The sequence below is a fragment of the Podarcis vaucheri genome (assembly GCF_965113315.1).
Source record: "Podarcis vaucheri genome assembly, chromosome: 4".
Taxonomy (NCBI): Eukaryota; Metazoa; Chordata; class Lepidosauria; order Squamata; family Lacertidae; genus Podarcis; species Podarcis vaucheri.
This window is the reverse complement of record NC_138762.1, coordinates 58915674-58940703: the sequence shown is the minus strand read 5'-3', so window position 1 is coordinate 58940703 and position 25030 is coordinate 58915674. Positions and strand designations below refer to the sequence as shown.

At 42.6% G+C, this 25030-nt stretch overlaps 1 protein-coding gene across 8 annotated transcripts in view; it reads left to right on the top strand.

Annotated features, from left to right (window-relative positions):
* The window catches only part of LOC309530764 (cystathionine beta-synthase-like), a 38019-nt gene extending 13791 nt beyond the window's left edge, over window positions 1-24228 (top strand). For 5 of the 8 annotated variants that reach the window (XM_082219837.1, XM_082219838.1, XM_082219839.1 and 2 more), the window contains exons 3-18: window positions 70-176; window positions 777-911; window positions 3005-3084; window positions 3440-3574; window positions 5058-5127; window positions 6560-6651; window positions 8505-8630; window positions 9389-9473; window positions 10705-10810; window positions 12001-12078; window positions 14452-14586; window positions 15879-15987; window positions 18457-18492; window positions 21009-21093; window positions 21203-21244; window positions 22499-24228. In XM_082219837.1, the coding sequence (XP_082075963.1) occupies window positions 70-176; window positions 777-911; window positions 3005-3084; window positions 3440-3574; window positions 5058-5127; window positions 6560-6651; window positions 8505-8630; window positions 9389-9473; window positions 10705-10810; window positions 12001-12078; window positions 14452-14586; window positions 15879-15987; window positions 18457-18492; window positions 21009-21093; window positions 21203-21244; window positions 22499-22608 (1531 nt within the window). In that variant the 3' untranslated portion in view covers window positions 22609-24228. The remainder of the gene's footprint in view (window positions 1-69; window positions 177-776; window positions 912-3004; window positions 3085-3439; window positions 3575-5057; window positions 5128-6559; window positions 6652-8504; window positions 8631-9388; window positions 9474-10704; window positions 10811-12000; window positions 12079-14451; window positions 14587-15878; window positions 15988-18456; window positions 18493-21008; window positions 21094-21202; window positions 21245-22498) is intronic. The other 3 variants (XM_082219832.1, XM_082219833.1, XM_082219834.1) reach the window with 3 other exon arrangements.
* The last annotated feature ends 802 nt before the right edge of the window (window positions 24229-25030 follow it).

Below are 25030 nucleotides of genomic sequence, written 5' to 3'. Positions count from 1 at the left end.
TGGATATTGCTGTGGGGTTTACAGTTGTTTCCCATCCCTGCTCTATGTTCCTGTGTCTTTCTGGTTTAGATCTGAGACTCCAAAAATTATGCCAGATATCCTCAAGAAGATCGGTGATACTCCCTTGGTGCGAATCAACAAAATTGGGAAGCTCTTTGGACTTAAATGTGAACTTTGTAAGTATCTTCTGGTTAGCTGGAGTTGTAAATGCAAACATTTGTGCTGTCGCAATGATCAAGAAGGACCAGTTCAGCCAGGATTTTGGTAGTGTTTGCTGTAAACTCGGCTTGACTGTAAAGCCCACTGGCCAGTTCAAAAGACAAATACAGCATTGGGCTGATTCAGAGCTGATATCTCAAAAGCCTTTTGTTTTGTCACCTTCTGTGTTAAATTATATTTCTTTAATTTTACTTCTGTCATTTGTAGACTGCCCAATTGACAATGTCCTCTGGACTGACATAAACCAGAAACAATAAAAAGAAGCCTAGAAAAATAAAATATAACTAATCACAGTACAGAACTAACTAAATAAATAAACTAGTAGTGCCAAAATGATACCGAATGAATAATTAGTGGGTGTTGTCTGCAACGGGGTGCAAAGGAAGTGGGAAGCTATTGCTGCATCATGTGTGTTTGTGTACCCAGCGAGGCTATAAATTGGCCAGGTGCATTTTTCCCCTGAAAGAGGGCTAGACATTAAAAGCTGACTTGTCCCCTCTTTTTGATAAACGGGGAAAAATGAAACCTAGTTGAAACATAGTCTTTGTGCTTTCCAGTGGCAAAATGTGAGTTTTTCAATGCTGGAGGGAGTGTGAAAGACCGGATCAGCCTAAGGATGGTAGAAGATGCTGAAAGGGATGGGATTCTGAAACCTGGAGATACCATTATCGAACCAACGTCAGGAAACACAGGTACAGTTGCTTGGGAGTGAGATCAATTGTAGTGTGACTCTGGGCTGTGTTGTTGGGCATAGCAGTAATGCAGACAGGAGAATAATAGGACAGGGATTGCTGAACAGGTATCTGGGGAGCTTTATTTCTCCCCAAAATGGAAACATCATGACGGATATGAGAACATTAAGCATGTACTTAATGCTCTCCCATGGAAGTCAGTGAAATAATCAAGCAATATCTCTGGTGTAAAGTCATGGAGCTCTTTGTGTTTACCAAACTGAATGAGAAACACTGTCAGAGCTAGTTTTTCCAACAGTTTACCTTTTAGAATCTATGTTCACTTGCAAATTTTTTTTAAAGGAAACTCATCCTTCTTTTAACAATTTCCAGTCCTCTATTAGATTATGCTTTCAACAGAGCTGTGGAACGTTACTCATTCGTATAGACACAATGTGATATCACATCCAGAGGAGAAAACAAGTATGGAGAAAGCTTTAGTTGTCCTTATACGCTGGTACAGTATAATGGTTAAGGACATGAACTATGAGCTGGAAGGTTCCTTGTGTGAATCACATTAATTCAGCCTTGAATTCACTTGATAGCTTTTACTGCTTCTCTGTCAGACCCCCCCCCCCCCAATCATCAGGATGTTATATAAACAGCAAATGTCGCCTGATCCTTTTCATTGAAAGCCTTGGAAACTGTTACATCAAAGTGTTGCTTGAAAGCCAAGGACTGATGTTGTGGTTTAATTGATCAGAGGTTGTTCAGGGGCCTTTGAATTCTTAAGTTCCTTGATGCTCCGCTTAACACTCAGCAGTCAAGTCAGAGAAGGTAACCCAATGGTAGCCAGAGCTGCCATGACACCTCTGGCTGCAGAGAGACACTGTGAAATCAGAGCTGATTGGCATCAATAAATGAGGGTTATGCAGAGAGGAAGAAATGGAGGGGGCGGTTGAAAGGCTGAAGAAATCAGTGAACACAGAGGAGCTTTTAAAGGGGAACAGAACCATGATCTGTTGTAATGACAGGGCCTAAGCTAATCTGTAACATGGGGGCATTGTAAGGATTACTGAGCAATGTATATGAACAGATAGCGTTTCCTACCTAAATGGTAAGCAGTCTTATTGGATTAGCTTTTCACTCTTCTCTTGGGAATCTTCCAGTGCTGCATAATTCCGCAAACACATTAGAACATCAATACTGCTTGTGTTAAAAAGAACAGTGTGATCTTTGGCATCTCTTAAGATCTAAGCTGCACCTCTTGCTCTCCTACACTCTCAGAAATCACAGACCGCTCTGTTGTGGTTCTGTTCTGCACAGGCCGAGTTTAGAGTGCTATCATGATTGTTGTTATGTACAAGTGGACACAAAACTTCACAGCAGGAAGTTGTCCTTGTAGTTGAAACAGCCTTAGTTTTTACAGTGAATGTATTGAATGCTTCCTCGCCAATCTCTGAAATGGTACCTTCCAGTGGTTAGCGATATTGCCCCCTGATGTCTGGGGAAAAGATGAAGCAGGATGTAATCCTAAACTGCCATGTGTGTTGGGAGAGAAGCATCCACACAACTAGAAGTGTCTTGAAAGCTTTTTTAACTACAGCCAGAAACTTGGCTAAACAGGCAGTCTGCTTGTTAATATAAAAATGGCTTGTTCTATCAGTTATGAGTACCCAGTTGGTCCAGAATGGCAGGGCATACATTTCAGGGATGTCACAACTCAGTGGTAGAACATATGCTCTGCCTACAGAAGGTCTCAGGTTCAAATCCCTGGCATCTCTAGAAAAGACTGGAAAAGGTTCCTTTCTGAGTACCTGGAGAGACACGTCAGTTGGTGTAGACCTGCCTTCCCCAAACTGGTACCCTCTCAGATGTTTTGAACCACATCTCCCATTATCTTTGACCATTGACCATGGTGGCTGGGACTGTTAGTAACTCTAGTCAAAAACATCTGCAGCGCACTAGCTTGGGGAAGACTGATATAGACAGTACTATACGACATAGGCAACTAGTTGGACTCTGTATAAGGCTGGTTCCTCTGCTCCGGCAAGTAAAGAGTTTTAAAATATAAATGTGTGGCTTCCTTCAGTGATGCATTTCCTTGGTTCCAGGGATCGGACTGGCTTTGGCAGCTGCAGTGAAAGGCTACCGCTGTATCATCGTCATGCCAGAGAAAATGAGCATGGAGAAGGTCAGAGCTGCTTATCATTTCAGATGCTTACAAATCGTCACTTGTTGTGTAATTGGTTAACTGGGACATCGTTAGCCAGCAACGCAGATAGCTGCATATGGGGTAGATGCTGTTTAATACGGTAGTTCTCAAACTTGCTGTTTCAGTGAGGTAGCAAAATGTTTAAAGAGGTTCAGGATTTGGACTGACATTCAGTATTTTAAGTTTAGACTGGCATTACGCTGGGAGTAAAATAGCTAACATCTGAATTAATACATAGTGAAAGCCACTCAAAGTCTTATAGCTTAAAGTTTAATTTCCCCATTGCTCAGGTGTTGTGTGGTGCATTTCACAAATTTGTTTTTTTTGAAATCAGGTGGATGTTTTGCGTGCTCTTGGGGCAGAAATTGTGAGGACTCCAACTACTGCTAGATTTGACTCTCCAGAATCTCATGTTGGCGTGGCGTGGAGACTGAAAAATGAAATCCCTAATTCCCACATATTGGATCAGGTAAAGAGGCAGAAGGAGAGAAGTACTTCAGATAGCTAGGTCCTAAGTGGAATACAGTCCTTTTCATTCATCGTTCTAATATCTCACTGAAGCTGATAAGTTATAATTCCCAATTCTCAGGCAAAGGGATGGAAAAGTCCCTGCCTGAAACCCGGGACAGCCTTCACAGGTCAATATAGACCAGTCTTCCCTGACTTGGTGCCTTCCAAGTATTTTGGACTACTCATCCCATCAACATCAGTCGGCATGACTAATGGTCAGTTATGATTGGAACTGTAGTCTAAAACATTTGGAGTGGCACAGGTTGGGAAAGGCTGATGTAGACAATACTGAGCTAATAGAACCAATGGCTTGTTTCATTATAAGTCAGCTTCCTATATAATCTTAAGTCAATTGGACTAAAGTTAATTGCACTTAACTTGTCCTCCAACTCATACACAATTGTCATCCTGTGTGTGGGCCTCTCTTGTGGGCTAGTTAGCCACTGAAGAGGAGCAAGCATTGGTGGTACATAAGGAGCTTGAACACCTCTAAAAAAATAAAATTAAGTTAAGTGGTGCTGAGACCATAATTGGAACTCCCTTCCTATTGCTATCTGATAAGTGCCTTCACTGTATTCTTTTTGGTGCCTGCTGAAGACATTTTTATTTAGACAAGTCTTCCCAGGTGTTTAGAAAGTGTGTATGAGTTCTACTTTGTTTTAGCCTATTCTGTTGTGGGTTAAACTTTTGGTATGTTTTAAATTATGGTTATGAGCATTTTAGTGAGCATTTTATTGTTTTATCTTTTTTGTAAACCACTTTACAAAATCAAGCGGTATGTAAATTTTATGAAATAAAATAATAGTACTTTGGCAAAGAAATACCTCATGTCCTACTCTGGGGGTATATCAGAGAACAGGGCCTTCTCAGCAGTGGCCCAAAATTCCAGAAACCAGATCCGTGGAAGATCAGGCAGGTGCTATTTGTAGAGACTTTCAAGTGGGCTTTGAAGACTTTCGCTCCCTCTCTGTAACTTTCTGTGGATGAGGTAAATTAGATTGTCAAGATAATGCCCTAAATTGAAACATGGGAAACTCTCTTCTACTGAGTCAGGCCACTGGTCATCTAGCTCAGTTTTGTCTACTGGCAGCTGCTCTCCAGAGTTTCAGGCAGTTTTTCCCAGCCCTGTCTCAAAACACCAGGAACAGAACCTGGCTCCTTTTGCATGTGCTCTGTCATTGAGCTATGGCCCTTCCTGATAGCATGAGGATTTGGGGTGGTGGGTTGTTCTTGTGTTTACTTTTTAGATTATTATTAAATGGGCTTGCTTTTAATGGTACTGCTTTTTGCTATTGTATACTGCTTTGTGGAGGATTCTTCCTTTAAAAAGCAGCTTATAGATTTATTAAACATTTAAGTCCACGTGTGTTCCAGCAACAGCCCTCTTTGTAAACTTGCCAGACTGTTGTTGTTCTACATTTTCCTTTCATTTTTCAACATAGTACCGCAACGCCAGCAACCCCCTGGCCCATTACGATTCCACGGCTGAGGAGATCCTGCAGCAGTGTGATGGTATGTTCAGCCGGCGGGTAACTCTTGGGCCCCTCATCCTAGATGCTTTGAGAAAAGGGGGGTTCTGGTAAATTACAAGGCTACTATAGGGCCAGGATGCATAGACATGGTATCAGTGGGTGTCCAACAGCCCCCAAGCAACTTTTCTCCTGCAAGTTTGCCATGCCCGAGAATTATAGAGTTGGAAGGGACCCCATGGGTCATCTAGTCCAAGCCCCTGCAATGCAGGAATCTCAAGTAAAGCATCCATGACAGATGACCATCCAATCTTTGCTTAAAAACCTCAAAGGACGGAGAGTCCACAACCTCCCGAGAAGTGCTATGACATCTTTTAATTTGCATGGTGTTCTAATGGCTGGAACCGAGGTGAGGCTTCAACATTGCTATAACTTAGCAATTCCACAGCACATCCCGGTGCATAACATATTTTACAATACTTATCTCAAATTATTCTCAAAATAGCTCTCTGTGGCTGGTTAGGCTCGGTGCCAATTAACACGTTGCAAGAAAGCGGATGTACTACCATGTATTTGTGTCACTGGGTAAATGAGGTGCATGTCCGCTTCACACATTATCAAGTACGCCCTAAATGGAGCATTGCATGAGTGTGGGGTGGACCTGCGACATCCACAACATGTGAACCAGTAGCTAGAGACAGTGCTTTGCCTAAAACCATTGGTGGAGCGTTGTGCCAGAGCAAAGATTTAGATATTGGTTTCCCATCTTGAAAGCCCATATCTATAGCTCTAAATGAATATCTCATAGATCCATAGATACAGGATTATTGTTTCATTTGCTTATGTATTATTACATGCCCTAGGCTTTCAGGACCTGGCAGGCCAGACAGATTAGTTAAGAAATACATATTAGTAAGTAAATGCATTTGCTGGCATTTGCTATAGGGTGGAAATGCGAATCTAGGATTCACATAATCTATGGATTCTCTCTTATGTTTATGCAATTAATCTGGGCTCCAGTTGATGTTTTGGGGCATTGTAGGGGGTTGGACTAGGTCATGTTCACAGTACAGTTGTACCTCTACTTACGTATTTCTCTGGATACAGAATCTTCAGGTTACGGCCATGGCAAACCCGGAAGTGTATACTTCCGGGTTTTGCCATGCACACATGTGCAGAAGCACGCCTCTATTTACATAATTTTCAGGGTGCGAACGGACCCCCGGAACAAATTAAGTTCGTATCTGGAGGGTCCACTGTATAACCTATTGCATTTTTTGTATTTGCTAGCTTAAGGCCAGTAGAGGGAGCTCCCACATAGCATTTTTGTCTGATGAAATGTGTTTCTTCTGTCTGTGCCATACTGAGGCAAAAACCCTTATACCAGAATTGGCTAAAAGACTGTATCCATTCAGATTTGTGTCTTTAATTCTTTTTGGCCACTTCAACTGTACACATGTTTCTGCCTCTGATAGGTCACGTAGACATGATCGTAGCTGGAGCGGGTACGGGAGGCACCATCACTGGCATTGCCCGAAAACTAAAGGAGAAATGCCCTGAATGCAAAGTAAGTCCCAGGCTAGGGCAGGCATCTCAATCACTGCTTCATCCTTTTCCATTGTTTATGGATTTATGTGATCCCGTGCCTTATTGTGGTATAGGGAGTCTCATGAGCCTTGTCTTCTCTTCACCCTGCTGCGTTATCTCTGTTTGTCAAGCCTTCGGTTCTCATGTTCCAGGATGGGCCCAGGCAGACAGGAATTTCTGCCCTTAAAGCAGGCACTGGGACCTGTGAGACAGGCTTCTCTCGACCAGAGTTTGCTTCCATTCTGTTCTACGGCTCCTGGGGTGACAGCCTTCACCATGCACACAGATCTGCCCCCAAAATGGAGCTCATTAGCAGTCATGGTGCCTGGGAAAAGCACTGTTGTTGCCATGATGCTATGGATTGCCACCAGCTATATCACTAATTGGGACGCGGGTGGCGCTGTGGGCTAAAGCCTCAACGCCTAGGGCTTGCCGATCGAAAGGTCGGCGGTTCGAATCCCCGCGGCGGGGTGCGCTCCCGCTGCTCGGTCCCAGCGCCTGCCCACCTAGCAGTTCGAAAGCACCCCCGGGTGCAAGTAGATAAATAGGTACCGCTTACCAGCGGGAAGGTAAACGGCGTTCCGTGTGCGGCTCTGGCTCGCCAGAGCAGCGTTGTCACGCTGGCCACGTGACCCGGAAGTGTCCCCGGACAGCGCTGGCCCCCGGCCAATAGATGTGAGATGGGCGCACAAACCCCAGAGTCTGTCAAGACTGGCCCGCTCGGGCAGGGGTACCTTTATATCACTAATTGCTGCCTGTTCACTTGCTATTTGCATTTTTATCCTCGTGTGTGTATGCCTAAGGAAAGTTGGGACTACTTGCACAGGCAGAACATTCTTATGTAGACCAGCTCATTATGTTCATGTTAAGCATTCTTGATGCAAGAGTGTCCTTTATACTGTTGCACACCTTGCGTACGGCAGTCTGGTCATCACTTATTCCTTATCCTTAAATATGCACCTGGAAACCCACAAGGGAAAAGCAGTTGAGGAACGATTCTGAGCAGAAAACCAGCAGTCAAGGATAGGGTCAAGTACACCCCAGAGCCAGTCGCCTTGGCATGGATGTTGAAATCATCCAAAACCAGCAATCCAGGGGTTCCTCAACACCAGCTCTTAGACCAGCTCTGTCAGTTCAGGCAGGGAGACTCTAGCAAGGTGGGCAATAAACCAACATAATCCCTAGTGTATTATGATTGCCCAGTGCCAGGAACACAAACTCTAGATCAACCTCCCAAACTAGACAGAAATTCCTATACTTTTAAAAATTTGGGCAGAATTGTGTGAAATTTGCCAGCAAGGTCACCCCTTTGGAGAATGTGAATACTACCAATTTTGAGAAAGATGTCTCAAAGAATCTAATGGTTTTATTGTGTCCAACATAGGCATTTCATCCTCACAGGAAACAGAATACTTAGTAGAATCTTAAGAGTAATAAAACACGCTGGACATCTTGTATCCTGTACTGTGATTCCTTACAAAATTATTTGAGTGATATAGAGATGTATGTCACTGAGCACATAATATCATGTTTCCGTCTGCATCACCTGTTGGGGTTATATATATGTAATGAGAGCTAGCATCTGAATGGGATCCAGAGCACACTTGTTGACATTCGCCCTTTCACTAAGCCAAATGAAAGCAGTGTAGGAGCAAGTGGGTTTTTTTAGGTTCTTTAAAAGCAATGATTGACATCAGGTTTGGTGTTTTCCAAGTTTTAATGACAGGGAAAACATCTTTGCGATGCCACAACAATTTTGACTTACTATGACTGATTTAACAATGCTGTTCCTGATAGCCAAACGCTGACTCAATGCTAAAAACTCTCTTGCAGATTATAGGTGTTGATCCCGAAGGATCCATTCTTGCAGAGCCTGAAGGACTAAATAATACAGACAGGACAACTTATGAAGTGGAAGGGATTGGATACGACTTCATCCCTACTGTTCTGGACAGATCAGTAAGTCAGACTCCCCTCATGTGCATGCCTTACTGCTGAACATATCTTGCTGGCGTGTCCATAATTCTTATGTCTTTGTGAAAGGCCTTTTTTGCATCTGATTTCCTGCTGTGAACTTAGTCACGCTTCCTCAGGAAATGCATAGACACTGAGTGTTTAGCTTTGCTTTCCAAGTTTTCCTAGGTCCTTTTTCATAGATCCTCATCACTCTTTGTCTTTATTTCCCTGTGGCTACATGTGGCTCATTCCTTGCCAAAATAATGCAGGCAGAGCAAATAATGGAGCTCAGAAATGCATATGCAAATGTGCCTAATATTTTCCCATTGAGCAGTAGAAAATCTGTGGATGTAGTCAACTGCCTTCTGCTGACTCAGACCATTGGTCGGTCTAGTTCAATATTGTCTACACTGGCAATTGCTGCTCTCCAGGGTTTTTGGGCAGGAGTGTTTAGCAGCTGTACCTGAAGATGCCAAGGATTAAATATAAACATCCACCACTGAAATGCACAATAAAACAACCCCAATAATATACAGCACAGCAGTTGGAACAGGAGACTGAGGAGATCGAGGGGATGCCTGTTTATGTGGGCAGCAGGAAGACAGTTTCCAGACTTCTCCCAAGAGTCTGCCACTAGAATCCATGTCTTCTGTCCCACACTGAATTTCTTGGCCTGCTTAGTATCGACTTAAGGGCCCAAGTGCGGAGACAGGTTCAAGGCTTCATTTTTTTTTTTTTTGTTTCCTCACCCTTTCTTCCAGTTGGTGGACAAATGGTACAAGTGTAATGATGAAGAATCTTTTGCCTGTGCACGCATGTTAATCAGAGATGAAGGATTGCTGTGTGGTAAGTGCTTTCTGAGAGCTATATTTGTATTCGTTGAGAATTGAGTACTCAGGGTGACAGTAACAGTTGAGAAGGAACCTCTTTGCTCTCGAGACCAAGTCATACTTTCCTTTTTGTCACACTAGTGGGTCACTGGTATATGAGTACTGTAAAGCACCACGTTTGGTAGCTTTTGAAAAAATAAATAAAAACAGCAGTAGATTGTTGTGAGGGGCGTATTCTTAATTACCTGCATAGGCCAGGCAGAATAGACGAGTTTTCCGCAGGCATTCAAAAGTTGGCATAGAAGGCACCCGTTGTTCAGACATTAGAAGACAATGTCACTTCTTTTAGAATATATATGCAATTAAGCAGCTGCAACTGTACCTGTAGTTGCTTCTCGGCTTCAGCACACAATAAAGGCAGCTCTAATTATAGAGCTTTTTCTTATTTTAAATTTTTTATTTAAAATAACTACATACAGTCAGAGAATCATCTCTGAATACTCCACAGAGATTTGTCAAAACATTTATGCTAAAATCATCACAATCTTAAGAAACACAAAAAGATGCATTATAACCTCCATCGCTTTGGCGGTTCCAACTGAACATTTCCACGAGAGGAGTGAGTCTTTGCTGCTATTTGCTGGCTCTTGCAGAACACCAAGCTTTTCTGAACAGAAAGAATGAGGAAATGATTACTTGGGTTGTTTTCTTCCCTCCGACACCGCTGTTGCCTGCATGATACACATGCCAGTCTTGGTTATAATATGGCAGTAGCAGAAAGGCAATCTTGAGAGGAAAGGCAAAAGATTCAGTTAGAAAAGTCAGCTCCAAGGTGCTGGGGTTTTTTGCCAACATTTTAACATAACTCCATTACACCATGTAACAAAATTGAATTTCCAGTGCATTTCTGGGAACAAGTTGTGAGATAGTGGCTTGCACCAGGCTGGTCTATTTAATGATGTCCATCTTATCCTGGGGCGAGTAGGGATATGTCCTTTTTACAGTTATTGATGGATGAGCACTTTGGGGCACCTCTGTTGTTGTATGAATACTTGTTGTGCTGTATGTTTTTTATGAATTGTTAAGTCACTTTGAGACAACTTTTTTGTGAAAATTGATGAGATGGTGATAATGAATACTTTGTTACTTGATCGTTAGGCTCTCCCACTGTTCTTTGTCTCCTTTTACACCTGCATTTTCAAAATGGCTTCCATGCCATTTTAATGGTGTCCTCTGTCTTCTGTCAGGCGGCAGCTCAGGCAGTGCTATGTCTGTTGCCGTCAAGGCTGCCAAAGAGCTGAAAGAAGGCCAGCGCTGTGTCGTCATCCTTCCAGATTCTGTCAGGAACTACATGTAAGTAGGTGTCTTGTTTCTCTGTTCCTGATGCTGACTGTGAGGTAGGGGGCCCTGCCTGCACGACTAGCACTGCCCATTTGGCATTGCACCTCCGAAAGTGATGGTGGCAGCAGCATGGCTAAGTGGCTCCAGCACTGCTGCTGTAGTGTATGAAAGGCAGCTATAATAATATAAATAATGAAATAAATAAATAAATACCCCGCCCATCTGGTGACTGGGTTTCCCCAGCCACTCTGAGCGGCTCCCAACAGAATGTTAAAAACATCAAACATTTAAAACTACCCGAACAGGGCTGCCTTCAGATGTTTTCTAAAAGTCTGGAAGTTGTTTATTTCCTTGACATCTGATGGGAGGGCGTTCCACAGGGTGGGCACTGCTACCGAGAAGGCCCTCTGCCTGTTTCCCTGTAGCTTCAGTTCTCACAGTGAGGGAACTGCCAGAAGGCCCTCGGCGCTGGACCTCAGTGTCCGGGCAGAATGATGGGGGTGAAGACGCTATACGGGGCCGAGGCCATTTAGGGCTTTAAAGGTCAGCACCAACACTTGGAATTGTGCTTGGAAACATACTGGGAGCCAATGTAGGTCTTTCAGGACCGGTGTTATATGGTCTCAGTGGCCACTCCCAGTCTAGCTGCTGCATTCTGGATTAATTGTAGTTCCCAGGTCACCTTCAAAGGTAGTCCCACGTAGAGAGCATTGCAGTAGTCCAGGCAGGAGATACAAGAGGACGGGCACTTGAAGTTATGGCATCTCAGATGAGGCCCACCCTCTCACGCTCACTGCCATTGCCCCTGTGCTGCCCTCCCACCTCAAGCTCACTCATTCTGAGAGACTGCCACTGTTCAGTGGCTTTCTTGGGTCTGGACCCCGCTCTGCCAGTTTTTCCACCCATCCTTCCCACTGCCACTCTCATGCCCTAGCCCAGCCATGTTGACTTCTCCCTTGCAGGGCTGTTGCCTGTGTCATGGCCCAGTTTGACCTGTGGGTGAGCCAGCCTGATTATATTCTCCTTATGTAGACTTTTACAACTGTCTCACTGAGAACCAAGCGTATTAAAAGAGAGCTGTTGATTCTACGTGCAAGCTATGAAATGTTATGCTGTGTCATCCTTTACAGCTTATTTGCTTTTAAGGCAGGTATAACCTAAATTGCTACTTGTGACTTGTTTCGTTTCTTGATTGCTTCCAGGTCCAAGTTTTTGAATGACAAATGGATGACTCAAAAAGGCTTCATGAAAGAAGAAGATGACATTATTAACAAGCCCTGGTGAGGTGACCATGCCTATGAAGGCTTAGTAAAATAACTTGCGACCAAAAACCCACCCTTAAGTCAAAATATTTTTTCTAATATGGATAGTTAAGTCTACACAAGCTAACTTCATAAATATGTCCAGAAGTAATGTTGCTTTGGATAATTTCTGCTGTTAATTGAAGTTATCTGCCCCTCTCTCTGTATCTACCTCCACCCCAGTCATAAATATTAAAATGGCATCTAGTGCCTTGTTGGCATTACTCAGCTTTAACTAGGGAGTTTATAGGGCAGTCATTATTCAGTACTAGTTCTGGTATAATCCATTTACAAATTGTGGGGGGAAATTAAGGGTACATTTCTTGCCAGTGTGATATAGTGGTTAAGAGCAGTAACCTCGTAATCTGGTGAACCGGGTTTGCGTCCCCGCTCCTCCACATGCAGCTGCTGGGTGACCTTGGGCTAGTCACACTTCTCTGAAGTCTCTCAGCCCCACTCGCCTCACAGAGTGTTTGTTGTGGGGGAGGAAGGAAAATGATATTGTTAGCCACTTTGAGACTCCTTAGGGTAGTGATAAACTGGGATATCAAATCCAAACTCTTCTTCTTCTTTTCTTAAATTCTCTTTTCCCCTGCCTCTATTTTTGCTGTGATGATTATGCATGGAGGATGTGAAACTGAAGAGAAAGTCAATGACTTGGCAAAGTCTGAACCTAGGTCTCCAAGATGCAGTAACATTACAACTCATATTGTCCACACTGACCCACTCTAGGCTCTGGAGATATAACAGTGTTTGTTCGTGTTGAAGATACAATTCCAGCTGTACTAAACTAGGCATTAGATTTTGATTTCCAGAGGAATGGCCATGTTAATCTGATGCTTATGGCACCATATAGGCCAACGGGTTTATAGTGGCATAAGCTTTCATGGACTCAGCCCCACTTTATCAAATCCATGAAGTGCTAAGCACAGTTGGCAGGGGTGTGCGAGAGAGAAAGGCACGTACACACAGCAACTGTGAAAAGTACAGGCTGTGGAAATTCTAAGTCAGGCTTAAGACACACAGAGTGACCCTTCACAACAGCAGTAGTTTATGATAACCCAATTATCCAGATTTTATTATTATGGTACGATGGCTGTGTTATTGTCAGTTATGGTCACTTTGCTTAAACTGCATAGGATAGTCACAGACTGTCCTTTTAGCATTCCATGGCTGCTACTTCCATTTCTCTTTTTCCCTATGTCCACCTGTGTATATTCATAGCCGTACCTCCGTTTATGTAACCCTCTGGTTATGTAAACTTCAGGATGCGTGCACGGCAAACCTGGAAGCATTTTACCAGGTTTCGCCGCATGCACAGAAGCGGTCCTCAGGTTGCGGAAACCTCGGGATCCGACTGGACCTCTGGAATGGATCCCATCCACAACCGGAGGTAAAAAGGTAAAGGTAAGGGTACCCCTGGCCGTTAGGTCCAGTTGCGGATGACTCTGGGGTTGCTCACTCATCTCGCTCTATAGGCCGAGGGAGCCAGTGTTTGTCCGCAGACAGCTTCTGGGTCATGTGGCCAGCATGACTAAGCCGCTTCTGGTGAACCATAGCAGCCCACGGAAACGCCGTTTACCTTTCCGCCGGAGCGGTACCTATTTATCTACTTGCATTTGACGTGCTTTCAAACTGCTAGGTGGGCAGGAGCAGAGACCAAACAATGGGAGTTCACCCCGTCGCGGGGATTCAAACTGCTGACCTTCCAATCGGCAAGCCCTAGGCTCTGTGGTTTAGACCACAGCGCCACCCGCATTCCTTGCAACCGGGGGTACCCCTCTCTCTCTCTCTCTCTCTCTCTGTGTGTGTGTGTGTGTGTGTATGTATGTATATACACATTGCTAACTGAGGACAAATCTTTGTGTGTCTAATACAGGTAGACTACAATCACAAGATCTTGTGTACTTTTAAAAAAAAACTCTTAGTCATTCAGGTGGCACAAGACTCTTTAAAGTGTTGATGGTTAACTCTTTTCAAATAGGGAGGGGTGTTTTTTTACTATTTGTCCTGGCTCTGAGCATCCATATAGTCTCATTTGAGCCAAAATACACCACGTGGTGAAAGGTTACCCCAGCCAGCATGGCCAGTCATCAGGAATGATGAAAGTTGCATGCTCTAAACATCAATCCATCCTAAAGACAAGCACCTGCTCCGGAATACCCTGAACAACCTTTTCTGTTAGTAGGACAGAGGGCACTTAAATGCAGTAATTGGCTTCATGAGCGTTTCCAGGAGAAGCTTACCTTAAGATGCAAACTACTAAGATGCAACTGTTTCTCGGTCCTTGAATTGCTTGTGTAAATTCCTGGGTGGAGAGTGATTTTATATTTGTTTTGTTTATTTTCCTAGGTGGTGGCACTTGAAAGTTCAGGAATTGTGTCTCTCTGCTCCCCTGACAGTACTACCAAGTGTTACCTGTGAAAAGACCATTGAAATACTCAGAGAAAAGGGATTTGACCAAGTACCTGTTGTTGATGAATCTGGGTATGTGTAGATTTTCCTCCCTTCCAAGTATGCCCAGTTTATAAATGTATATTTAGTATCTAGGTGCACACACATAGTCATTCCTGCCATTTGGTTTCATCCACCTCGTTTCATGATCCCATCTAGTTTGCTTCTCTGAATTTTCAACTATGAGCCTTCGCCTGCATTTTGCTCACCAGATCAATCCCCTGGTACAGAAAGTCTCCTGAAATTGGTTGATCAGGCCCCTGATTAGAGACTAATTTGGAGCGAAACATCCCACCTTTTTTGTTTTTCTGTCCCTGTGCTATATAGGACATCAACAAAGATTTTTGATGGTCACTTCCGTCACAGGTGTGGCTTTTTAAAATCTTCTCTTAAAATCATGGTATGGTTTATTATCTTTTGAGGGCCAGAGTCATCTGCTTCAAATGACCCATAAAAGAATTAACTGAGCCTAAATTGCATCTCAGTCCTGAAGTCACCAGGCATGAAATAGGCCAGTGGGATGGTCAGCATTGAAGGTGGGTCAGACAGGGACAAGTTGCAATGCAGGCAGGATGTTCACTCCCAAAAGTTCATCCCAGTTAACAACGGAAGCTAAACGAGGTTTATTCTGTGACTCACATCATTTGCAATAAAAGCAGCGCAGGCAAAAGAAAGACCAACTTTATCTAGCACACAATTTTATCCAAATTGCACAGACTGGGAAACTGGGGAAGTGATGACTGAGAAAGACGCAGCATCTTTGAACTTTCTGTTTCTAGCAACAAGGCTTTTTATGTTATCCTAAAGCAACTGTGTTAGGAACTGTGCATAACTAGTCTTTGTCTAAGAATATAGCTTTGCAAGAAAATCCAGCAAAGCAAGTTGCCCTGAGTGTTGTACATAAATGGAAAAATGGCTCATATTTAATAATAATAAAATGACAATAAGGTAATTATAATAATCTATACTGTGGTATCCATTCCCGCAGTGTATTATTATTATTATTCCTCTTCAGGCTTTATAGCACACATTTTTTGGAAGGGGAGCAATTAGGAAAGGGAAAACGGTAAGCAGGGAAAGTTCCTCATCCCTTCCATGCTAGTTCTCCACACTTAAACTCCTTCCTCCAGAGGTTTATAAAGAAAATAGTGTTTGGATGCTATTAAATAGAACCTGTGGTTTTACTCCTAAGGATTCTTCACGCCCCTGAATTCAAATTGAGAGGGATTCTGTAAATATTGGCCTAAAACATTAAACTGATAAAAAAGGAAAGAACCCACAACTCACCCAGTAGAAAACTGTGTCTAATACCTTCTTCTTTTCAGATTGATTTTGGGAATGGTTACCCTTGGCAACATGCTTTCTTCACTGCTTGCTGGTAAAGTGCAGCCATCAGACCAAGTCAGCAAAGTAATCTACAAGCAGTTCAAAAAGGTATCAAAGTCTTCTGGTGTCTCTTGTTCCTTTCCCTGACCCGCACCATTGCTGAGGGGGGAAAGAGGTTTTTGACAAGGGGGAGGTTGTTTGACTAAAATGTATGATGCACATTAAGGAAATTATACACAGTTACACACGGTTTTAGAAACTGTTTTGCTGTAGGGTTGTTCACATGTTACACTGAGCGAACAGGCACAGGCGTCTCTACGCGTTTGCAAGGGCTTGTGTGACAAAGTGAACACAGCTCAACTACTGTGTACTCTTTGAACATTACATGCGAACAAGGTTACATATACTGATCAACTCCTGTGTACACGATATTGTACATATGAACACTGCTTACAAAATCTGGCTATGCCTATTTTGTGAGAAAACACATGTATTTAAATGCAAATGTATTAAAAATATTTTACCTATTTGTGAAAACTAGGGGTAATTTGTGCGCCGCTGAATAGCATTTGCTGGAAATCACAGCTGGGAAGAGTGTTGTGGCCTCCAGGCTCTGCTTGCAGTCTTCCCATAGGCACCTGCTTGGCCACTGCAAGAACAGGGTGCTGACGTAGATGGGCCATTGGCCTGATCCTGAAGAGCTCTTCTTATGTTCTTAACAGACTCCATCTGTACTATACAGTTAAAGCACCATACATACCACTTTAAACAGTCATAGCTTCCCCCAAAGCAGTTTGGAAACTGTACAGCTGTACCTTGCTTCTCAAATGTAATCCATTCCAGAAGTCCGTTTGACTTCCAAAAATGTTCGAAAACCAAGGCGCGGCTTCCGATTGGCTGCAGGAGCTTCCTGCACTCAGTTGGAAGCCACGTCGGATGTTCGGTTTCCAAAAAACGTTCACAAATCAGAAAACTCACTCCTGGGTTTGCGGCGTTTGGGAGCCAAAACGTACGAGTACCAAGGTGTTTGAGAACCAAGGTACAACTGTAGTTTGTTAAGGATGTTGAGAGGAGTTAGGAGACTTCCATTCCCCTCACAGAGCTAATGTTCCCAGAGTGGTTTAACAGTCATTCCCTTTTCACAGGGGACTGGGAATTGTTGCTCTGTGAGGGAACTAGGGATCTCCTAACAACAGAGTAAAAAGATAAAAACAAAACCCTACATTTAAAAAATATATATGATAAAAACGTAAGACACAGAGCAGTATGTTAGCACAGAGCTGATGTGTATCTATGTGTACTAGAGTCGGACTACAGTTAGCCCACCCCAAGTCAAACAATTTAGCCTATACAGTCATACCTTGGCTCCTGAACACCGCAAACCCGAAAGTGAGTGTTCCAGTTTGCGAACATTCTTTGGAATCCAGACGTCCTACGGGCTTCCGCGGCTTCCGATTGGCTGCAGGACCCTCCTGCAGCCACTCAGAAGACACGCTTTAGTTTCCGAACATTTTGGAAGTCGAACAGACTTCCAGAACAGATTCCGTTTGACTTCCAAGGTACAGACCTGGGGAAAATTACTGAACTCTGAAGAAGGGCAAAGATGCCTAGCAATTAATGCTAGTAATATTTTAACACAATACTGATAAATAGGGACAGTTGGAAGGTATGTTAGTCCCATTTTGATTTTGGTCTCAAGAGTTTGAGTCTTCCCAGTGGATAATGAGACTCTTGGCATCTGGTGTTGTAATTTTTTAGCAGGCACAATAGTTTCTGCAGGATTTTGGCAGCTGTTTCATGAGCAGTATTAGGATGGCTGGATCCACAAAGCCTTGTTTGGAGGGGAATGCAAACTATGGCAAAGTAAAACCAAGATGCAACACTTTGGGTAAAATTACCATTAAAAGCTTGTTTGCAGCACATAACTGAAATAGACAGCTACATACTCTGTGAAACTGCAGCTTCAATCTTGTGCACGTTTATTGGGGGGGGGGCTAAATCCAATTAAACAAGTGACATCATTGTAGCTTGCTTTGGTCAATGTCAGTGAAATATTCTGCCTATTAAATTCTCTAAATAGGAAGCATGGACATTCATGGGGGGCAGCCCTCCCCCCGGATGAACCGTAACCCTCAGATTCTGATCTTTTATTTTTGTGTAAAGCATTTGCAGCAGCTGAGATGAGAGGCATATTGTGCCGGCACAATTCTCAAAATATTTTGTGAGAAACTGCTCTTGAATCTCAGTTTTTACTTTGCCTCACCCTGAAAAATATCCTGCAGATGCACATAGCTGGAAGAGCTGCACTTTACAGCTTGTCACAATCCTAAGCAAATTTGCTCAGAAGCTGGTCTCCACTGAGTTCCTTGAGACTTACTTGAAGCCTAAGGGAACATACATTCAAACCAAGGTGTACCTTAAAAGCGACACTTCTACTTTGCATCAAACTAATGCTTTAGCAAATATATTTTCTAATTGTTAAAATTCTGAGGCTAAAATGTAACCCTGCACCTAATCACTTCATGTTTTCTACTAATGCTTTGTGGTCACATTAAATGAATTTAATTTCTTCCCTAGCTATCAATTGAATCACCGTGCAAAATGTATAATCTGGTGCGTAATTAAGCAACGTAGCTTCTCTCCTCTCTTAAGTGTAACTGGTGTTCTTACGGTGGAGGGGCCCATGTTGCCTAGTGGCAAATAGCAAGGTCACATAAGCTGCAGTCTGCAGGCAATTACCACACCAAAAAAAGAGAGAGCTTCTGACGCTGGGAAAAAATAGCCCTTTTGGACTGGAGGCCAGCCGCTTCTGCAGTCAAATGTTCATCCCCAGGTTGCGGAATTGGGGAAGAAGGATGCAACTGGGTTTAAAGATGTGTGCTGTTTGCCTCTGGATAAAAAAATTCAAACCCTGTATTGTTTATTCCTTTTTATGGCTAAAGCCAGGGCTGTGGACCTTTTGCCCTTGTGCCATACAAACTTGGCAAAATGAGCAGATGTTACATAATTTGCATAATTTATTCAGGTTGCAGAATTTTTGCCTTAGCATGGAATGTTGATTATCCTGGCACAGAATTTTAATCTGTACTGTTACTTTTTAGAAAGTAGAGTATACCCAGCCCTGGCTGTAGTTCCTGGTTCTTTAGTGACAATTTCTGGGGACTGTCTTCCTTTCTTCTGTGAGCTCAAACACTGTTGCCTGGAGTATCCCTCCTTCATACAACTCCTTTACTCTGTAACCAACATTACCACTAATAATTTCATTCCTTTTTAAAAGATTGCTAATGTACTACAAAGAAATGTGATAAAATGGCACTTTTTAAAATTTTGAACCATAGACTCTGTCAATCTACTTTAGATGTTTTGTCACTGAAAGAGAAAATCTTGAACAGCCTTATTATTATAGAAGAAAATTATTGGGTATGCTTACAGTTGATTCGGTTTGATTGGGAGACTGAGTTGTTCCAGTAAACCAAGAAAAGGTTCTTTCCATTATGTTAAGATACAGTCGCTCCTAAATTTATAGTATTATATTACATTTAAAATTACGAAATCCTGATGGGTCTTTGTAAGCATAGATCGTGATTGATTGCCATAATGGTATTGGTGATTAAAAAGTGCAGGAAGGCTCCTGTGAGTATAAATTGAAAGCAACTGAATTAAAACACAGCGCTGTTGTGCTTAGTGCCTCTGTTCTTGCTCTGTCTGCTTCACTCAGAAAATCTTATTTCCTACTGAATTGACAAGTACTGGCATTCTTGGCTCACAAGCCTAGAATCTAGGATAATAATGATGATGGGCAGAAAATGTAGATTTTGTGTGCTTGAGTGTTTCGGAGGACATTGTTTCAAGCCAAGTTGGTATGGATAAAATTGCCAGCTTTATAGACTACAGCAATAAGTCCCTACTTTCTATTATGTGAGACTGAAGAAAGGTCGAAGGATACCACAGCCTCCTGTCCCTTTCTCCTGTTGTATCTGAGCAGCCTTGTTTTGAGGGCTGAGCTGATCTCCGTTGTGTTTCACAGGTTCACAGTTATAATGAGTTGGCTCCAAAGAATTGTAAGTGGAAGGGAAATCCCTACTAGTGACCTGCCAGTAAAGCTTGCACAGGAGTTTGTGTGCTTCTATGATAGGTTTTGTGGCACAAGAGATTGCACAAGTGCTTGTTCAAGTGGAACAGTGTGTTCACTTTTCTCACATGGTGCTCTAAGCTTAAAGCTTGGTGAAAACCTGGGATGGGGAGACTGTGGCCCTCCAGATGTTTTGGATGGCAGCTCCCACCTGCTGCCACCATTATGGCCAATGGTCAAGGATGATGGGAGTTCATCAAGCCACCGGTTCCCCATCTCTGGTGTAAAGCAATGCTTTCATATGCTGAAGACTCCTCCGGCTTGTGGAAGGGCCCTTTTGGATCTTGGCCACAAAATACAGGCAGCTTAGATAGTGCCTTTTTCATTCTGCAAGTTTCTTTTGATTGATTGAGCCATAGTATTTTCTGTTTTCCCACAGCTCACGTCAATAGCAATACATTTATATCACAACTCCTGAAGTCCAACTCCCTGTCAAAGTGAGATATCTGCTACTGCAGCGCCTGTAATACTTGGCCATCTAGACTTTACTTAAGTGGCCTGGGTATTCATTGTTTTGCTGGCCTATCTTGCTAGGAATGAAAATCAATATCCCTGTGGGGAAATTCAGTTCTGGAATATGGACTTGTACTTTGTTTCTACTGAATGGCTTTTATAGTTTTTCCTCAGACCTCTTATTTTGTCCCAAATCGCCTCCTTCCAGCTCTTATTGCCAGAATTGGAAAATAAACCACTAGTAAAGGTGTGTGTTTCTGAACTTGCAGTTGCTGTGCTTTAAGCAGAGAGAACACGTGGCTCTCATTGGGTTTTTACATTACCATGTCCTACAGACATTTTTCTCTTTTATTCCACTTCTCTTTAAAACACCAACATTTAACATGAACACACACACTGAAAAATAAAGATTCATATGATAACTGCCATATCACGACACAAATACTTTCAAAAGCTTGTTGGAAAAGCACTGGGATTGGGGTGCTAATCTATCAAACTTGTAAGGCTATATGCAGTTGGTTTTAAAGTCTGTTTCTATTTGCAGATTCGTCTGCAGGACAACTTGGGGAAGCTCTCCCATATTTTGGAAATTGATCATTTTGCTCTGGTGGTGCACGAACAGATTCAGTGTAAGTAGAAGACCTGGCAAGAATCCTACTGTCTCTGCCACACTCCCCGTTGGCTATATAACATATAATAGCAGTTAATGGCAGTGAGAATCTTATGTGTCTTATATAGGGCACATGAAGGAGCCACAGGATATTCTCCACACATATGAGGGTAAGAAATAAGCTATGCTAGTGGAGGCTAAGATTCTCACTATGCCAGTTCTGGGTTAGACAGGGGAAGTACCCAATGCATACATACCCTGACCTCCCATTTCTTTGGTGCGTCTCCAAGAGTACAATGTCTCATGATATGAGTAAGTGTTTGCAGAATCCAGCCTCATATGCTGTTGCATTGCTAACTTAGTTGCAATCTTCCCTGAGTTGAAAATCAACAATTTCTCACCTGCCGGAGTCGTCCTCTTGCAATTTGGATTGCCTTTCTCCAACAGAACCCGTGGTCTGTTGGTGCCTTAGTTGGTGAATGTAGGCAGGGGAAAGTGGTCCAGACATTCTGGTCCCACCACATTCTGTTGTGGTGCTTCTGCTGCTTTCCACTGCTTTGTCCTTCACAATTTTTATTTTAACTGAGGTGCAAGGCAGAAGACAGAGGACTTCAACTATGAAACTCCTGCATTTGAACTAGGACTAGGCAGAGCACAGTGGCTCTATCTAGAGACGCCTCTGCTGTTTGTGCTCTGAAGGTCTTGGTTAGAAGATGACAAGCTTTGAGGCCTAACCCTACTTACCCTGTTGAATTTAGTAGGATTTACTTCTGAGTGAACATGAGCAAACAGGATGGTTAGACATTGATATCTATGCCTCTATCAACATAAAAGCTTTTACAATATGATGTGGAACAAGCAGAAAGGCTGGTGCCTCAACAACTAAATCAAACACTTCATGCAAGGCAAAAGCTACAGTGCCTTGCTCCATTTACCTATGAAATGCTCCTTGCTTGGTGCTCTTTGTGTAGAACATTGGGTTGGGGTTAAGATGATTGAGTCAGGCAAATTGCCCTTGGTAGCAATCCCATATTCTTTTTCGCTTCCTCAAAAATGCCTGTTTGGTGCACTGATACCATATTGACTTTAACTGAGTGCTAACACTGCAGTGCCAACAGCATAGGCAGGATCAGTTACCAGGAGCAGATTAAATAAGCCATCCTCTCCCCTTGTACTGATCTTGAGAATGCCTCATATCAATGGCAAGCTAGGATCTGCCTACTATACTTTAATTTCAGTTGCTTTTTTTGGTCTTGTATTTTTAAATTAGTTTTATAGAGGAAAAGTACATATATTTTCAATAACCAAAACATATACAGTGCAAGAGAAGATACTCAGGCCTTGAGACACAAGTAGTAGTTTGAAAATTGTGCTGGGGTTGGTTCCTCAACTTATGCCTTGTCATGTTCTTCTCCCCTCTATAGATCACAGCAATGGCCAATCCAGCAAAAAGCAAATGGTCTTTGGTGTTGTCACAGCAATCGACTTACTCAACTTTGTGACTGCCCAGGAACGACGAAGAAAGGCAACCTAATTTCAAGAAGCACATTGGTGGCAGCTGCTTCAGTAGCTTTTAGGGTTTTAAGTATCTTTCCCCCCCCTCCCCATTTTTGTTAAGACAATCTCAATTTTATTTTATTTTTTTAATCTAACCAAATAAACCAAGCATCATTAGTGGAACCACATGGGTTGTAAGCAAGGTTCTGCTGTCATAACTTCCAGTATGTTAAGGAGCACACTGAAAAAGTAACCCAAACTGAATTTATGGTAGTCATCAGGATTGCTGCTGTTCAGTGAGAGGTTGTCTCCTCCACAAAGATTGGTTCTCTTTTGCTGTGATACAGCTGAGTTGCAGAACCCAGAACTGAAGAACTAGCAATAATGGCTGGGGTGACCAAACCGTTAATGTCCCTGATAGTGGCCACATGGGGTTCTCCCCAAAGCACACCGTTCCTGCTTTCATGAGTGCAATGTACCTTCAAACTCTTCCTCACTAGTGTTGCAGGCTTGGGAGGCCTAGCTGCAACCTTAGGCATCTTATTCACGTTACAACCTGCTAGGTGTCGAGGCTCCTGTCTTCTGTACTGAAAACACACAAAATAACATCCAGGCCTTCAGTTCTCCCTTACTAGATGTTTGATATCCTCTTCCGCACTCTGGGAAAATCATGGAGATGGGGCAGGGCAAGGAAATAATTCAACACTGCTTTTTCACTTGTAAGTGGATACAGTGTTTTTTTCAGCCACACTGCAAATTATCTCTTTGTGTTGCCAATTTACAGTCTGGATTATTGTCTGCACGTTGCTCATAAGGTAAGCAGATGTACAGCAGCAACATCAAAGAACACTCAATTCTCCATTGCTTTAAGTCATTGACTCTGCCAGGTGTAATATGGAGAGTTTTTATTTCCATTAACCTAACCTTGGACAATTTGGCTAACAGACTATTGAACACCAAAATTATTCTATAATAGCCACCCTGTGTAGGCCAAAGAAAGTTTGACAAATGCCCTAATCTTTCATGGAAAGTTAATGATGATTCTTAGCTAGAAGTATGTCTACATTTGTTATATTGTGTTGCTTTATGCCAGCTTCTGTTCTACTTTGCACATGAGTAAGCTAATGCTGTGTTATGTTTGGCTTGGGGGTGTTTAATGCCACACCCCTTAGTCTTTATGGGGGATACGGGAAACACATTTGGCTCTTCATTTACTCAGGTGAATTTGTTTAATTGAATTGATGTCGTTTTCCCTTCTGCGACTTCCTCTAATTTTCACTGGAAATTTTTAAGAAGCATGATACCGATACTGTGATTTGTTTTGTTTTGTTTTTTGCCGTTCTATCTATACTTGTGTTTTATGTCAGAAAACTCTCTTGCTACAATCAAACATTCAGTGAAGTGTGCATAAGAACATTGGTTTCATGTAGAAAACTCAGATTTATATATAAAACTTACCTCTAGATGCTTTCTTAGTGTACATTCAGTTTGGTCCAGTTTATATAGCAGATGAAATACCCGTTGTCCAATATTTTGTTCAGTATTGTAATCACCAAGCATTAGCATTTTAGCATTATAAAAAAAGCAAATCCATATGTTTCTAAAAGTTTTGTTCCAAAAAAGCTAAATAAAAATTATTTCATTTCTGACAAACTAACTAGACTGCATAGTTTGTTATTGTTATCAACATTTATTTTCTTGTCTTTGAAGTACTTCTGACTGCAGGCATATGGGTCCAGAGGGGGTGAATCACCTTGATCCTTTGTTGGGGGGCAGGGATGCATTGATCCAGTGTCCCCTCTCTATTCTCCAACTGGTCAGCATCAGTGTAAGAGATTGTGGCACCAAACATATTTTTGGAGTCAGTTTTCAGTCCAGCACAAACTTCAACCAGGCCCTGTGTCTGGTTTGTGCTGGAGTCTTTAACAACAAGCAGGGTTGGGTATCCAGAAAACAATATCCATATGCCCATATACATGAAATCTGAAATGGAAGCTAATTCTTGCTTGTGCGGTTATAATACTGGTTGTAGCATTGTCTGGTCTGCCAAGTTGGGAGTACATTACTGTGGAGGGTTTTTGTGTGTGGTTTTTTTGGTTTTTTTAATTAGTCCAAGTCTTTAGAAATTGATCCTGGAGCCCTTAATCTGATGGGATTGACAGAGGCACATACGGTATTGCCTCTGTCTTTGGCAGATGCACCTAATGTGTTTGCACTAATGCAGATCACTCAGTTTGGGTGGGTGTTAAATGGTGCATCCTTGGAGGAGGATGTACACCAGACCATGAATTGTTCCCGAAGTGACCTTGATCTTCATGTTTACAAAACCAGAGAGGAGGCCGGCTTTATAAACTGTTGTACCGCAGCATCTCTGCACTCTCACTGAATTTCTTCATGCAGCATTTCCTTCTGTTTCTTGAACGTCTCCACAAATGTGGTAGAGGATGTTGGAACTGCTT